We start from the raw sequence: 17207 nt of genomic DNA, 5'->3' as shown, positions 1-17207 counted from the left end.
CGGCACTCTGCCCAAAAACTGTTTTGTTTCTTGCACAGTGAAAGAAAATATTATAAGCAACATTGTTTAAACCATTGAAAAAATGGTTTAAAATGATTAAAAACCATTGAAATATGTAATTAATTTATACTGGAAAGTTGCACACACATATGTATACATTTTACTGAGAAACAGGAGACAGGTACACTCCTATGGGACAGAAGGAGTGGCATTTAATAAATGGTTGGTTACATATATTTAACTCCAGGCACCAAAAGTTTTAAGACAACACCAACACACCTACTTTGCATAACAACTTGATGAATTTTTCTAGAGTGTTTTGAGTGTGAATAGTATAAAGATTCACCCTTCATTATCTAATCAAAACTCCTATTCAGCCAAGCCCTATCTTGGAAGGTGAGGGTGTAGAGACAGGGCTGCAGGGGGTAGAGGTAATTGTGTGTTATCTTTTCACAAGCATATTCTGTCTGTTTTAGCCAAACACCTAATTAACTTCAATGCACTTCAAAAAAGGGAGAGGGAGAAATGTGATTGAATAAATTGAGGCACTGTATGCTGAATAGGGGCTTAAAAAGAAAGGAATTTCTCCAGAATTCCACTGGAATTTCTTTTACTCCAGTAGATACAAAACGAGAAATTCCTTGTATGTAGCCTGAAAAAAATATGTGTGTGTTTTTTTATTTATTTTTTATATATTTGTAAACCCCTATTTGCTTTGGCTGTGATCTTAGAACTTTATTGTGATTGGTTTATGGCCCCTAATGCAGTACTCAGAATTGTGACTGACAGCCCTAAATCAAATTTAAGGCTATATTAAGTCTGAAGGATGTAAGTCTGCCCAGCTAAATAAGGGCTAATTTACACTGATTGGATCAAGCCAGAATAATGTTGCATCTGTCAGAATCACACTTTGTGACATAGGGTGTCAGGCTGCATTCTCTAGCCAAGAGGTTAGAATTAAGATCTATTGTAAGGGCAACTTTTGTATATATCGCAGTGATCAGTTTGTGGATTAGGATTATTGTAGTTACGTAGTACCAGCCAGCGACACTGACATTTACAATAATTTGTAACAGTGATTAAACAATTTGAGAAACACAGTTACAGAACATAGATAAGATCTGAGGGCCCTGGATAAGATTATTATTGAATTCTCGTTGGCCATAAATATTGACCATGGAATGTTCAAAAGTTTCATCCTATGGCTGCTCGGGCTTCTACTTACTGAGAATTAAAGTTTAGCAATAGCTATAGAGCCACAGGTTGGCCATCCCTAAATAACATCATTAGGCAGAAGAGAATCCAAAGCAAAGGGAGGAATCCCTGCTGGGAATGAGAAAGGGCAGAGCTGGGCAGCGCAGGGAGGCAGTTTAATCCTGCAACACAAAGCTGGGGGAGAAGTTAGCTAATTTGAGTGTGAAAGGGTGAGTAGGTGGGGGGGAGGGGAGAGAAACAGCCCAGAGGGAGGGGGAGCAGAGCCTGGGGGCGGTGTTACTGGTGGGATTCCCTGTAGCATTGCACCCTTTATAGTCCATTGTTCAAGGGAGGGGGAGAAGAGATCGCCTATTGAGTGTAACCTGAGTAACTTGTGCCAGTGCCTGAGTGTGAGAGGGAGCCAGCAGGGATATCGTACCCTATGCACTGGGCAGCTCGGCGGTAGCACCGTCCATGGTCTCAAACTTCCTACTGGCTGGGACCGAGCCGCACCGTCCTAGATGGCAAGTTGCACAGGAGCCACGCTGGGCTAGTGTTTCGCGGGAGCGGGCTATCGTGGGCGAGTCTGGATCCCCTGTGTGGATTAATATTTGGGGCTAAGGATGCTGAGTGACTGAAGAAAAGGCTTTGGCGCAGCTGCGCTTTTTGTTGGAATATTTGCCTTTGGTTCGGCGCTTTGGGGATTATTAGTGCCGTCGGGGAACGGAGCCGATCGCGGACTTCTTATGAATGGGGAGCCCCAGTAACCCTCTCACTGCAGCCCGGAGATCTGTCGCAGGTACAGTATGGAGGGGGCGTGGGGCTGTGCGGCTGGGTTACACGTTACTATACCTTACTATAGGCACTGGGCAAGGCTCCTACTGTTGGTGGGATCTGATACATACACATATTCTATGGTTATTATAGTAAGGGCTAAGCAGTGCCTGTATGGAAAGCGCTGGGGGTCACACGTGTGTAGCGGTGTTGTTATTGCTCCCCCCCCCCCACCCATGGGCACCCAGTGCCAGCAGCATGGCCAACTAGCTGGGCACCCCCTGCTCTCCCAGCACCCCCGGTATAGGAATTGTAATTGAACAACAGCTGGGGGGCCGCCACTTTCTAGCCTCTCGTATTGAATGAAGGTCCCATTCATTGGAGCTGCTCTTGCATTTTGATTTGTGTTTTACCCGAAGCTGCTTTTGTGCAGAGCTTTTTTGTGTTTGTGTGAAGTCCCCTTTGTGTGGCTCGGATTTAATGGAGGGGCAATATAAATGTCACTGGGTGGAATTGGTGATTTATTGGCTCTCTGTGGAGCCCCAAGCTCCAAGCATCTCACACACTGCCTGGTCTATTATATTGTGCCTGATCTGGGGTATTGGGGCTCAGTTTTTTTCCCTGTGGACTTAGATTTGTAGCTAAAGCTTAATCACAGTTTGGAGATTGCTAAGTAAACAACTTAAGGTGCCCAGGGACTTTGTTTCAGTCTTATATACATTGGTTGAATAGATTTAGCTTGTGGTTTATGTGTTTTGACTTTAGTGGTGCCCAGCTAGCATGCTGGGAGTTGTATTCCCATAACACATCGAAAGCTGCAAACCCATGCCGCCTTTAGATGGGTAGTTCTATCATTTTTATTCATATGGTGAGAACAAAATATTTCATGTACTTTGTTCCCGAAGAATAAAGTAGATTTTGTTAACTGACTTTGCAAGGTGACAGTCGAGTCATAACAATGCAGTGTGTAGATGCAACTAGGAGTGACTTGTTGCACAGTGCGTGATTAATAGTTCATATACTGGTCTGTATTGATCTGTACTATATTCTTACTGTATAGCACCGCACAAATTAATCAGGCACACTGTAAAAATTATAATGCACTTTTCACCGGGTTATCAAGATATTTCATTTTTGCTGATACAGTACTAAGATAGCAAGTCTCCATTTATTTTAAGAAAATGATAACCATGACCAAATCCCCACCCCTTGTATTAATGTAGTTATCCCTTGGCAGGAGTGGCATACATTGCTACAAATTGTGATCCATTTTCATCTTCTGAAGAGAGATGGGGGAAGTTCCTGATAAGGTGCAACTGTTTCCAAGAGATGTCTGAGGAATCTTCCATTAGTCAATTATCTTCTGGTTTAGCCATCTCTCTGTATTTCTATTGACTACTCTCTTATCTTCTGTGATTGCAGAAGTGCTCTGTGTAAACTCTTGCTCTAGCACCAAAACTATTCTGTAAATCTATAACCAGAGTAGCCTTGGCACACAAAGGCTTTTGTTGCACTGTGTTCAAAGATTAAACTGGAACCCAGGGTCCCTGCAGCTAGTTACACATTGATATCTCCTGGAATGTGTATGCAGGCATGAGAAAGGGGGTGGAGGGGATTTATCCCTATTATCCTTTAGCCCCTGTTTGTTCTGGGGTTTGGTACAGCCCTGATGTGCATTGAAATCATTATAATGGTCTAAATATGTGGAGAAGTTGTAAGTCTCGAAAAGTTAATGATAACATTGACTGTAAGTGATATTTGTTTTGGGGGTGCCTACTCATGTTTTCCCAGGGGAACAGAACAGGACAGTTTAACTGTGTTTGTCCCACATGCGTGCTTTAAGTTTCATCATTCTTGCTATCACTGTCAGTGGCTTCATATACACGTCATTATAGGGATGAAGGTCATTCTTGTTTATGCATGTAAAATATAAGCAGTTATCTATAGCTTATTACCTTGGGTTCAATGCTCCATCTTGCTGTGTATGTTTGGGTGACAGCTAAATTAATTTAATAAAGGGATTCACACCTTATAGTGGGTCTTAAATATTTTGACTCATGTTGAATGAGAGCCTCTAAGATGTAATTTAACTCTGGTCCCTGGCTTCTTCATTCTTCTTCAGTTTGCCCACACGTGCCAGTCATGTCTGGATCCGTAAAAAGAAGCTTTTATGCCATGCAGAACTTTGCCAGGTTGCTGTTGGGTGTTCTGTTCGTTGCCACGTTAAGCTCATGCAGGCCAGCATTATCCGAAGATGAGGCCAACTGGAAAGGTAACTTCCATAACATATATGTATTTTTTCTTTTTTTTCCTGTTATTAAAAAGCTGCATTTGGAGTAGTTGTGCACACATAGGTCAATGTTATTGCAATTAGTGTATCGTATATGCAACAGTACAGGGCAATGCTTAAACTGTAATATCTATACAATGTAGATTTGCTAAACACAACATGTTGGGTATGGATTTTCCTCTTGACTAAAGCAACTGAAGCTCCCGTTGGAGAGAGAATCCATTCAAATAGTTGCTGCTGAATACCATCAAGCAAGTTGTTTGCCACTTTTCCATGATTAATTGACCACTAGAGGCCAGTGGTATTTCAGTGGATGAGCTTCCAGATATAGCACAAAAAGTTAGTATGACTGATCAATTCATAAAGCAGGCTGGGAAAGTGCTTTTCCTTTGCTCAAATTTTACTAGCAGTGCCTCACTAATTAAAAGTCTTGAAATAATAGTATCCAGTAGATACTAGTATACTTTCAGAGTTTCGCTTTTCATCAGATTGGCCTCTTCAGATGAGTGGTGAAACGTTTCTGAGAAAACTCTCCAGCAGCTTTAGACTTCATTCTACTAGATACTGTATATCATGACCTGGATGCATGAGAATCTTCAAAAATATCTTGAAATAATGTGTAAATTATGTGGTGATGGAGTGGTTAAGCACATGGGGACTAATTTTTTCCAGTAATTCCATTCTCGGTATGGTATCACAGTAACTAATCATACTAATATTTGGAATCCAGAGGGACATGCTATTGTCCAGGTATGGATTTTGAAAACACAGATTGCAAATATATAACTTATTATTTTATTCTATAATATTGATTGATATACAAATATTTATCCGTTTTTATGACCGCCTTACCACCAGTAGAGCTGTAACCAGAAACCACACAAGTGCAGAATAGAGACAAAATGTTCAAAATAAATTACATTTACTATAATAAATAACCTAAACGTATGTTATGATTTATTGAACATTTCCCATTTTGGAAATAGGGTATATTATACCTTTTTAATAAAGAGTGTGTACGCTCCAGTAAGCCTGGGTGGGTTGGATTCTGGGACAGGTCTAATCTGTTGATGTCTCTAATATAATTACTGTGTTGTGTTAATTTTAGTACAGGCGGACATTGCCCATAATGAGGATCATGGTCTTCCTGTAGATCTCAAACTAGTGATGAGAATATCACAAACATAGGGCAGTGACCACTTTGTTAGATCACCCTCCCCAGTGCTGCTTGATAATATATGCTGATTAGTTTAAATACAGCAGTAGAATGGAATTACATGTAATGTAATTAGGTTACATTTTTCATGGCACTCTCACGATAGAGATGGGCAGTAGGTCAGCAATAGTAGAACTGGATCGCATAACTAAAAGTATTCGCTGCATATCTGGGCACTTCTGAAACATTTACAGTTAATCTTTTAAATAGTGTTATTTCTTGTATATCACTTATAAAAGATTACAGTTATAATTCTGCATTGCTGTGCCTTCATTATAAATATGGCTATGTATATTGAGCCCCCATCAATTCAGAATTTAAACTGTAAGGGAAAACTGATAAACTGCTGCTTAGGTGTAAATAGAGTGGCCTTGAATTAAACATTAAAATATCCTTATTGCCACCCCTGATAGGATGGCCCCCCTGTTGGCATTGGGAAACAAAGGGGCTCTTGTTGCTTAGCAGCATAATGTCTAGGGGTTTCTTGGGAGGTTAAAGGTTGACATGCTGGTCAAATCACAAGTTCACAGGGATATAAGTGGCTTAGGTGAGAAAAATGGCGCCAATGTGAAGTGTGTTGTCTTCACATCAAAACTCAAAAAGAAAACACCAATGAAGTTCAGCTGCTGGTTAAATAAACACCATGGGAGGAAGGGAAACATTTTACATTTTCACACTTTAAATCTGTCTGTAATCATCAAGTTCCTTCCTTAATCATCATCCTTTGTTATATGGGATAATGTGATATGCATGTTTCTGTACTCCGTAGACTAGCCAATTGTCCATTGTTGTCTTTCTTATTAATGCAGAGAATACCTCTTAAAGAGAGATTACAGAATATATATAATTTTAAGGTGATATGTTCATTGGTTTTCATTTTACCTTTTGTTATGGGTTTTTCTCTAGGGGAAACAGAAATATCTGAGTCTGACGTTGAAGAACATCTACTTCTAGACCCTGGGAATGCTCTGCGACTGTTTTGTGACACCAACCAAAGCAGCAGCATCAACTGGTACCGTGAGCAGGAACGTTTGCTGCCGGGAGGGAAGATTCGCATGGTGGGAACTGTGCTAGAAGTCTCAGATGTGACCTATGAAGACTCTGGCCTTTATATATGTGTGGTCAGAGGAACAGGCAAAATCCTTCGAAGGTTCTCTATATCTGTTGTTGGTAAGTGATTTAAAAGAGGGTATTTACCTTGTGGGATTGATGTACAGAAAGCTGCTAAAGCTTTTACATTATATAATGTTAAAAGTCTGCAAGGATACCCCAGTTCAGTGCTGGAGCCTCCAACGTATTTTAAAGTTGTCATTGTAAAGTTTTCAAAAGTTATTACAGCTTCACATAATTACATACTGTTTCTGCTAACACTAGGCTCCAGCAGAGCATCAGATCAGCAGTCTGCTATTCTCATTTATCATTACAATTTTCTCGTAGACTCGTTGGCATCTGGAGATGAAGAAGATGATGAGGATGGCCGTAGGGAGGACTCAGCCGCTGATATTAATGAGGAGCCTGTTTATTTTTTCCAAGGTGAGAGAGCATATATGGCTATAGGTAATTAGAGGTTATAATGACCCTCAAACCACTACTATTAGAGCCATAAAATACTATAGTTTCAGTGCTGGACAGTCTTTATCTGGAGTTCTCCACATACCAAAGACCAGACAGTCTGTGATGTCTTTAAAAGATGTATACATTCAGATGTGCCCTGGAGCTAAGAGAAAGACCAAGAGCAAAATAAATAAATAAAATGAGCTAAGAAACAACCCAAAATCCAAGCTAAAGGTCCCTGTTCCTCATCAATATCGTAATTGTGCAAATGTGGCTTACTACTACAGAAATAGAAGGCACAGTTCTGTATGAAACACAGTTTTTTGGCACTTTTTGGAATGAAGCAAATAATAAACCATTGAAGCTCTTTTACAGCATATTCGTACATTCCAAAGATGGCTGGAATTAATATTATAGATAGAGAGATATATGGCTCCTCAAGAATATTTGAAGGGGGTTTATTAACTAAACAATCTTAGTCAGTTGATCCAATAATAATTTCAAAATGTAACTTTTTGATTACTAATAAATCCTTACTTCTATCATTCAGCACCATACTGGACCCAGCCACACCGCATGGACAAGAAACTTCATGCTGTACCAGCTGGTAACACTGTCAAGTTCCGCTGTCCGGCTGGTGGAAGTCCTCTTCCCACTATTCGATGGCTAAAAAATGGCAGAGAATTTCGAGGGGAGCACAGAATTGGTGGGATCCAGGTAAGCTGTGGCATCTCTGGCTTTATGCACAGCATTGCTTCAATACTTGTTTAATTATAGATGTTTAATTTTGACTTATAAAACATTATGATTTTGGGAGTAATCCTAATATTTTCATCCATCTACTCCAACAGCTTCGGCATCAACACTGGAGTCTGGTAATGGAAAGTGTGGTTCCATCAGACCGTGGCAACTACACCTGTGTGGTGGAGAACAGAATTGGCAGCCTTACATATACCTACTTTTTGGATGTGCTAGGTATGTTAGCTACTAAAATCATTTTGTTGTATAACTGTGAAAAGTTGTTTATCCATTGAAAAGCAAGATTTTAAGTACCCTACAAGGAGCACAAGTGAAGCTGGCTAGTGAAAGAGGATTACACCAAACATAGATTTTGAAATGGTCAAAATATTCTAGATGCTGTGAGATGCTTGCTGAGATAAAGCTTAAAACTTGCTGTTCAGTTCTATGAATGATAAGGCCTTGGAGAGTAGATGTTAATGATAGGCTACATTATCAGTCACTGGAGTTAAACAGCGACTGGCATGTGAGAACAGGGGTTGTTGGCGTCCCAAAAAATGTTAAGGTCTCCTACTTGGACCTTTTTAAGACTTCAAAGTCACAAAGATACTGTAAGGCCATAAACTTAATGAGGGTCATTATGTGCTCTGCAGCTCCAGTCTCCTGTTATTAGCCAGCCAAACTCTTGTCTGTAAATGTAAACCATCAATGCCTGTGAGATGCCTGTTTGCTGCAGAGTAGCCCTTTTAATGGATGTTTGTCGTTTTTATCACAAAATCTGTTTGACAAGTTTGTTTAAAGGGGCAGTATGCTTCTATATACACATTAATGTGCACATTAAATATAACTTGTATTGCCTAGACTTTTCATTAAAAAAAAATCTATATTTCCTGTAATGTAAAGCTTTAGTGAATAATTGTGAAAGAGGTTTTAGTCTTTGCCCTGCTTAGTGCAAGAATAAAGAGAAGCCTCAGATATCTGCTCTGAAGCTTGTTTTATGCATTAGATAGTCTGTTCTGACATTTCACCAACTTATTTTAAAGGAACAGTAACACCAAAAAATTATATAATAGTATAAAAGTAATGACAATATAATTTAAAGAGACTGCACCAAAAGTTGCTTTGTGTCCCACTTTGTGGATGACTCGTATGGGTTTTGCCCAGCCCTTTTTGTGATATCTTTTTATCTTTGGCTTGTGTTTACTATAGGTGTATATTTGAGACTAACTATAACGTTTATTAAGATGTGTGTGTGAGCACATCACCGCTAACCCCTTTATCTATCTTCTTCACCTTCAGAGAGGTCATCTCACCGGCCTATCCTGCAAGCCGGCCTTCCAGCAAACACCACAGCACGTGTGGGTAGCGATGTTGAATTCTACTGCAAAGTGTACAGTGATGCTCAGCCACATATCCAATGGCTCAAACATATTGAAGTGAACGGAAGTCGTTTTGGCCCCGATGACTTTCCATATGTACAGGTGCTGAAGGTAAGAATGAAAAACACTCAACATGGGCATTCCATATAGCACTTGGACTATGTATGTGATCTTAATTTGAGTTTTTACATGGCTCATTTATTTGTCTTATTGTCTTTTTTTTTTTGTTCGCAGACAGCAGATATTAACACTTCAGAAGTAGAGGTGCTTCACCTACGGAATATCACAATGGAGGATGCAGGGGAATACACATGTCTGGCAGGCAATTCTATTGGTCTTTCTCATCAGTCTGCTTGGCTGATTGTGCTTCCAAGTAAGTTAGAACTTTTTTTTTTATTAAACCCTGAGTGTGAGAGGTGGTTTAAATGTATCTATGTGGTTTAAATGTATCTATGTATCTTCTTTTTTTTTTTTTTTTGCATATTTATTTGGTAAATTGGTAGATTTAATAGTCTATAATATAAAAACCATAAGAATTTGGCATTTAACCCACTTACATTTGTAAAATCCTCTTAATAATTTAACACTTCTCATGTTGTTTATAACTGTAATGCTGACCATTAGCTTTAAAAGCAGCCATAGTTGTTCCTTTAAAATGAGCCTTCTAGGGTTCAAGTTAAGTGGATGTGGAAGAACAGATGGAAGTAGGTGAAAGAGCAGAAAAGAACCATAAAAAAAAGGTCAAGGTCACATCTGTAACCTTAACCATGTCACTGCTTCCTTCCCCTGCAGGCGAAGATTTCCTTGAGCAAGCCGAGCCAGCAGAGTCAAGATATATGGACATAATAATATACACTTCTGGATTCCTGGCTGTAGCAATGGCCATCGTGATTGTGGTTCTGTGCCGAATGCAGACACCCCACAGCAAGCAAACTCTCCAACCACCAACTGTCCATAAATTGGCCAAGTTCCCCCTCATACGGCAGGTGAGAAATGCATTTAATATTTACTGTATTACTTTTCATGCAAACCTATAAAATGGCCTATTTCCCTCCCATAAGGCAGGTGAGAAATGCATATAAAATTTTCTTTATTACTTTTTGTGCTAAACTAGCTTAAAATGTAAAATTAATTAAAGCCAAAGATGGTAGAAAATTAAAAAAAAAAGCTCAATTTCAGTACGAGTCCATTAAGCTTAATGTTAGGGCAAAACAACTGTTATTTTCATACAGGAAAGCTGTTCACACTTGATTTTGTTTGATTTCTGACCATATTTGTACAATCTTATTTTTAGTTCTCTTTGGAGTCCAGTTCATCTGGGAAGTCCAGTGCTCCACTGATTCGCATAACTCGTCTCTCCTCAAGCTGTGCCCCCATGCTGCCTGGTGTCATGGAGGTTGAGTTACCACTGGATGCTAAATGGGAGTTCCCCAGAGACAGGTGGGTTTTGCTCTTACTGGGGGCTTTATTGGTTTTCCTTTTGTGTTGGAAAATGATTTAATTTTAACCTTTTTGTTTTTTGTCCCAAAAGGCTTGTTTTGGGAAAGCCACTTGGAGAGGGCTGCTTTGGACAAGTGGTAAGAGCAGAAGGATATGGGATTGATAAAGAACGGCCTGAGAAACCAGTTACTGTTGCAGTGAAGATGCTCAAAGGTTAGTACTTATCTGGAAATCACTGTAACACTAAACCTTGTATCATTTTAGCACTTAATCAGTACCCAGACATTATACATTACTAAAGAAATGACTGATTTGCTTTTTGTAGATAATGGCACAGACAAGGACTTATCGGATCTGATCTCTGAAATGGAGTTGATGAAGGTCATTGGAAAACACAAAAATATAATCAACTTGCTCGGTGTCTGCACTCAAGAGGGTAAGTAAACTTAAGAGAGAGGTGCATTTCTTTATTTGAGCAGAGTAAAGAGTAGAAAGAAATAACTATAAAGACAAACTTGAGTTTCACTTCTAACACTGGCCTTATCTTCCCTTAGGACCATTATTTGTTATAGTTGAATATGCTTCTAAGGGCAATCTGCGTGAGTTTCTACGTGCAAGGCGCCCTCCCACGCCAGAAGATGCCTTTGATATCACCAAGGTTCCAGAGGAACTTCTGTCATTTAAGGACCTAGTATCTTGTGCTTATCAGGTTGCCCGTGGCATGGAGTACCTTGAATCTAAGAGGGTAAGCAAAAATGAATGCAATGCCTTTATTATAGTTGGATCTTAACGCACACAAAAAATGTGGAGTTCAAAACTCCCATAGTCCTTCTACATGTACAGCTTGCTAAGTTAGATACAGCTGGGCATCTCAGGGTGGTGTATTACTGATACACATCAAATGTCACATTATTACTTGCTAGAGCTTGCTAAGCCCTTATTGATTATTTCTTATTCAGATACTTCTGCGATCAGTTGTTGCTTTCAGAGGAAGTTATGCTATAGAAGACCTGCTTTTAATATATCTTACCTTTTAACCTCTTTGCAGTGCATCCACCGGGATCTGGCAGCCAGGAATGTTCTTGTGGCTGAAGACAATGTTATGAAGATAGCAGATTTTGGCTTGGCACGAGGGGTTCACGATATTGATTATTACAAGAAAACTAGCAACGTAAGTTCTACTTTCATCTAACCGTGTAATGGATACTATAGGCACAAATACTGTACCAGCATTATGGTCTTGGGATATGCTACTACTATCCTGCCATGTACTTATTTTGTGAATACAGCTACTCCCCATTTCCTACACTATGTGGTATATCACTCTTCCTACTTCCTTTTTTTTTTTTTTTTAATTTCCGATGTGTTTATTGATATTGTCACTGTAAATATAATTTATACACTGATGCTTACACGTTCTTTTTCTTTACCAACAGGGTCGACTGCCTGTGAAATGGATGGCTCCAGAAGCTTTATTTGACAGAGTTTACACCCACCAAAGTGACATGTAAGTTCAAGGTTTATTTATTTATTTATTTATTTTTGCCTCGTAATAATCTGGGGGTGATATAGGGGCAAATTCCAACGCAGTCCACTATGTTTAGGAATTGGGAATGAAGCAACTTGACACAAAGTAATTGAGCTACAACAATGGAGTAGTACTTGTCAATGAAAAGGAAGCATATAAAAAAATAAAACAATTCTTGAATTAGCTTTTCACTAACTTTGTTAAATTTCTGCAGATGGTCTTTTGGAGTGTTGACATGGGAAATCTTTACTCTTGGAGGGTCTCCATACCCTGGAATTCCAGTGGAAGAATTATTTAAACTCTTGCGGGAAGGACACCGAATGGACAAACCATCCAATTGTACTCATGAATTGTAAGTGGCTTTTTTTTCTTTTATTCAAAAGGTTTTGCCCAGGCCACTACAACAAATGCATTTTAAAGTATCTTATTTGTGTTTTGCTGGATTTATTGAATACCTGTTCTCCCTCTTGTAGGTACATGTTGATGAGGGAGTGCTGGCATGCAGTTCCATCACAGAGACCAACATTTAAACAGCTGGTTGAACAACTGGACAGGATCCTTACAGCTGTTTCTGAAGAGGTAAGAGTATTCATAAGCCCTAACAATGAAATAACTAGTAGTAAGGAGGAAAAATGGAATGACCATTTGTTCATGCAAACAAATGACTAGTTAATATATATTTGTACAAAAAAAATCTCAAATAATAAAACCATTAAATTCAAATTAGATATATCCTCTAGGGCCTAAGTCTAGGAAAGCATGTAGAACCCAAACACATGCTAAAATTCAGGGGATAAAACTCAGTAAGGACCATTTTATAAGTAAAGGAGACATGCCCGAGGAGAAGTAACGTAACATTATCGGGGCCACAAAGTTAGAGAGACAGGGTCACATGCTGCAATCAAAACAGCAGTTTGACACTCCTGGTCTAGGAAAATGAGAGGGAATTATTAGACAATGATCTGTGTCCAGTGATACAAATTGTACAATACAGCTGGGGACACTTCTGCTTTAAGCAGATTTCTGTATAATATATGTAATATTGAGTACTGTAGTAGTGAAGTTATAGGAATATTATAACGTAAATTAATGTCTGTATGCTAATATTACATTCACTAACATATTTTTTTCTTCCCTTGCAGTATCTGGACTTATCTATGCCATTTGAACAGTATTCTCCTTCCTGTGAAGATTCTGCAAGCACGTGCTCTTCATCTGATGACTCTGTTTTTGCCCATGATCCTGTGCCATCCTCTCCTTGTCTCTTCAATTATCACAATGTTCACACTCACCTCGGGACTTGAAAACAATGGAAACTGTTTGCTCAAGTTGGGAGATTTGGACAATGTACAACAGAGTGTTATTTCCTTTCCTAAAGGGGAAAATTATTTATATAAAAGACACCATATGCGGTATTATGGATTACGGCGAATCACTGTGCTGTTTCTCAGCTGTTTTGGCAGAATAATGAAATTCTAAGCCAGTTTCAAATCTCTGGTACAGAGGATGCGTAGCACTGAAAGCCAAAGCCACCCTGGTCCATGACAAGATGCTCTGGATTCCAAGGACTAGAGATGGCAGGGATTTATTTCCCTGGCCCCAAGAGATGGGCATATGTAGCACTGTGATCCCACTTGCCCTCCAAGGGCACATGAACTTCTTAGCAACGGAGATAAGTTCACAGCTAAGGGTACTCTGGCATTTGTACCCTGTTTTCAAAGTGCCTAGAGTTTGTCCTAACCTGTAAATATTTTCAGAAAAGAAATTTTATTTATGTATTTTTTTATATCAAGCAGACAATAGGTCAGTTGCCAGGTTAGGCTGAACAGAAGACTTTTTTTTTTTTTTTTTTTTTTACAGTTTATTATTTTTTGAATTCATTGAATTTGGTTGATTCACCAGACACATAATTTATCTCCTTTGTTTTATATATAAAGGTACTTTTGAACCTGGACAAACATTTAAAATGAATTGGCCATAAATGCTTTTATACATTATAGATATATTTAATACAGAGAAATGTTGCTCTTTTGCAAATTACCAAAAGTTTCATATTTCATTTGATTTATTTTATATATTGTAAAAAAAAAAAGTTACTTTTAATATAAAGATTTTAAATTATATCAAACATGGTTTCTCACAAGAGTATATTTGTATGTGTGTGTGTGTGTGTGTAATTTTCTTTTTCCCTTCACCCCAATCAGATATATAATTCTCAATTTTAGGAAAGGTATGGGCTAGATTATGTAAAAAAAAATTGCATACTGCCCACCGTAAAAGTGCTTTGGCATGCACGTTGTCTGGATCATTTTCTATAGGTGGCATTTCTTCTGCATGGGTTTTTGGGTGCCTTTTAGGGGTAAAGTTCCACTCACAATGCCATTGACTGTTTCAGGCAAATATATCTTTGATTTGTGCTGTGGATTTGGTCTCTGCAATTACTGTGTTGATAATGTAGTGTAAAACCATAAGGGACAGAAGTCAATACCTTTTCAAATTTAAATAATTACAGCAAGGACTGCCACCCTCCATCTGGTAACAGAATATAGCTAGGGCCACAGATTTAGCTCCTTGTTTAGTGTGGGTGCCTACAGCTTTTCGTTTCATATTGTTTAGCAGAATTAAAAAAAAGAGAGAAACTGTTGTTTGTTAACTGGGGGGCAGGGATGAAAGATGAAGAAAGTTTGGCCTAAGAGGGTAAAGGGTTAATTATTGATCTGCTAATTCTTTTGCTGGGGGGGGGGGGTTGGTGTTCACTGAAGGGGACTGGATGATTGATCTCAGACTTCTTTTGAGTGAGCAGGTGGGGGTAGGCAGTTGGGTTATTCATTGAACTCCAACCACTAGGAAAAGCAGGCACTGCACTCTGTTTTCTAAGAGTCCTACTGGGATTCAAACTCCTTGTGAATAGTGCTGCATATGTTAAATACCTGGGAGCCTAATCCTTGGCCTTTTTTTTCTTTTAGTTTAGTTACTGCATTTTCCCTGCTGCTTATATATGGTCAAATGTATCCACTACCCTTTCAGTAAAACACAGTATTGCTCCTAAATCTACCTTAAATTTATTTATTTATTATTATTATCTTTATGTAGTAAAGCCATTTAACATTGCTTTACAAGTAGCAGTTTCTGCCCCATGGAAGCTTACAATCAAGTGTTTAGGTTAGAGCTGAATGCTGGGCTCCAGGGCTGCAAGGTAGCTAACCACTGAGCCACTGTTTTCCTACCCTATCATCTCTATTATGTCACTATATAATGGGTTGTTATTATAGTCTTTCCCAATAGTTTTTTTATTTAACAGTGTTTAACAGATTAAAGAAAAAACTGCTTTCTGTATAGAATGTAGTGCTGTAGGGAAAATAAAGAAATGTCCTGGGGGGAGTCAGTTGCACATTATCAGATGTCCCACCACCCCTGCATGCTAATGAAGCTCTGCCACCACACACACCTGCTCTCTCCCACTAGCACGCATGCATTTACACTGCAGGGGGATTACATTTACCAAACAATAATACTGTGAATATTTGCCAAAAGCACAGCTGTGGTTTTCACTACATTTTGAGCTCTACTTCACCTTTTGTCGTGATCAAAAGACTTCTGGGTCTGAGAAACTTTATTATAAGTATCAGAAAGCCTGGGCTGGACCCATTAATGCTGTTATCGGCCTATAGTTATAGCACAAGATCACTGTTCAGACACTGACTTGTTTATGGTTTTTAGATGCATATTTATTGAGGTTGAAACCAGGGTAAACTCCATATAATTAAAAATCCTACAGTCAATCTGGTGGTCCCCATATGGTAAACTGAGCTCTTTTTTTCCCTTTTGATAGATATGCCCCTCGCTATATAGTGTAATAAATAAAATTGCATTTTGATTGTTTTAAAATGAGCTTAATTTTTTTAACTGCATTTAATGAGGCATTAACAATTGTGCAGCCTAATTGGTTATGTCTTAAAGGGATCTCCACCCAAAAAACCGTTTCTGCATAATGAAAGAAAATGTCATTCTAAGCAACAGCCCAGACAAACAATGATTCCATTAGCAATTAGATTTACACATAACTCTAAGCCAATTGAAACAAATTAATTAACATATATTGAAAAGTTGCTTAACATTCCATTTTCTTTCTGTACGCAAAAACCAGTTTTTGGGTGGAGATCCCCTTTTCTATTGTCATTTCAATAAACTTGCCTGAGCAGTTTGAACACTACAGATTGCTTTGCTGTTATACTACACAGCAATATATTTAAGGACTTTAAAAAAAAAAAAAAAAAAATTTTTTGAGTTTAGAGGCTCTTAAACACAGGAGTTTTTACAGCGTATATAATGGTGGTGGTGTTACTTTTAGCTATAGATTTGGCAGAAAGTGTTCAATCCTGCCTTCCTGGGCTTTGTTGACTCAAATGTAAATGTCTGTGTAAAAACTCTCTAAGGGGTCTTACACAATGGCGTTTCACCCTGCGTACTACCTGCGTTTGGTGCTTGCAGTTGCCTCGGTGAGTACAGAACACTACATAGTAACATAGTAACATAGTAAGTTGGGTTGAAAAAAGACATACGTCCATCAAGTTCAACCATAATGCCTATATATAACCTGCCTAACTACTAGTTGATCCAGAGGAAGGCAAAAAAACCCCATCTGAAGCCTCTATAATTTGCCACAGAGGGGAAAAAATTCCTTCCTGACTCCAAGATGGCAATCGGACCAGTCCCTGGATCAACTAGTACTAAGAGCTATCTCCCATAACCCTGTATTCCCTCACTTGCTAAGAATCCATCCAGCCCCTTCTTAAAGCTATATAATGTATCAGCCAGCACGACTGATTCGGGGAGGGAATTCCAGAACCTCACAGCTCTCAAAAAAATCCTTTCCGAATGTTTAAATGGAACCTCCCTTCTTCTAAACGGAGTGGGTGCCCTCGTGTCCGTTGGAAGGACCTACTGGTAAATAAAACATTAGAAAGGTTATTATATGATCCCTTTATATATTTATACATAGTTATCATGTCACCTCTTAAGCGCCTCTTCTCCAGTGTAAACAGACCCAACTTGGCCAGTCTTTCTTCATAACTGAAACTTTCCATACCCTTT

At 38.9% G+C, this 17207-nt stretch overlaps 1 protein-coding gene across 2 annotated transcripts; it reads left to right on the top strand.

Moving 5' to 3' along the window:
- Window positions 1-1519: 1519 nt before the first annotated feature.
- Window positions 1520-14241, top strand: fgfr4 (fibroblast growth factor receptor 4). 2 transcript variants are annotated; one of them, XM_012959004.3, is made up of 18 exons: window positions 1520-1993; window positions 4091-4240; window positions 6381-6644; window positions 6912-7007; window positions 7579-7745; window positions 7880-8003; window positions 9066-9256; window positions 9380-9518; window positions 9938-10131; window positions 10440-10585; window positions 10677-10798; window positions 10911-11021; window positions 11140-11330; window positions 11634-11756; window positions 12022-12092; window positions 12328-12465; window positions 12587-12692; window positions 13256-14241. In XM_012959004.3, exons 1-18 carry the CDS (start codon window positions 1945-1947, stop codon window positions 13415-13417), a joined length of 2544 nt encoding a protein of 847 aa, XP_012814458.2. In that variant the 5' UTR covers window positions 1520-1944; the 3' UTR covers window positions 13418-14241.
- The last annotated feature ends 2966 nt before the right edge of the window (window positions 14242-17207 follow it).

The sequence above is a fragment of the Xenopus tropicalis genome, chromosome 3, assembly GCF_000004195.4.
Source record: "Xenopus tropicalis strain Nigerian chromosome 3, UCB_Xtro_10.0, whole genome shotgun sequence".
Lineage (NCBI taxonomy): Eukaryota > Metazoa > Chordata > Amphibia > Anura > Pipidae > Xenopus > Xenopus tropicalis.
The sequence above is the reverse complement of the archived record's forward strand: the minus strand, read 5'-3'. Positions and strand labels throughout refer to the sequence as shown.

What these genes read in the sequence shown, in the direction of transcription:
- fgfr4 (XM_012959004.3), top strand. Translation starts at nt 1,945, where the DNA reads ATGGGGAGCCCCAGTAACCCTCTCACTGCAGCCCGGAGATCTGTCGCA. An exon ending in TGCAGTGAAGATGCTCAAAG is followed by an intron (nt 10,799 to 10,910) that starts GTTAGTACTTAT and finishes TGCTTTTTGTAG; the next exon opens with ATAATGGCACAGACAAGGAC. An exon ending in AGTACCTTGAATCTAAGAGG is followed by an intron (nt 11,331 to 11,633) that starts GTAAGCAAAAAT and finishes ACCTCTTTGCAG; the next exon opens with TGCATCCACCGGGATCTGGC.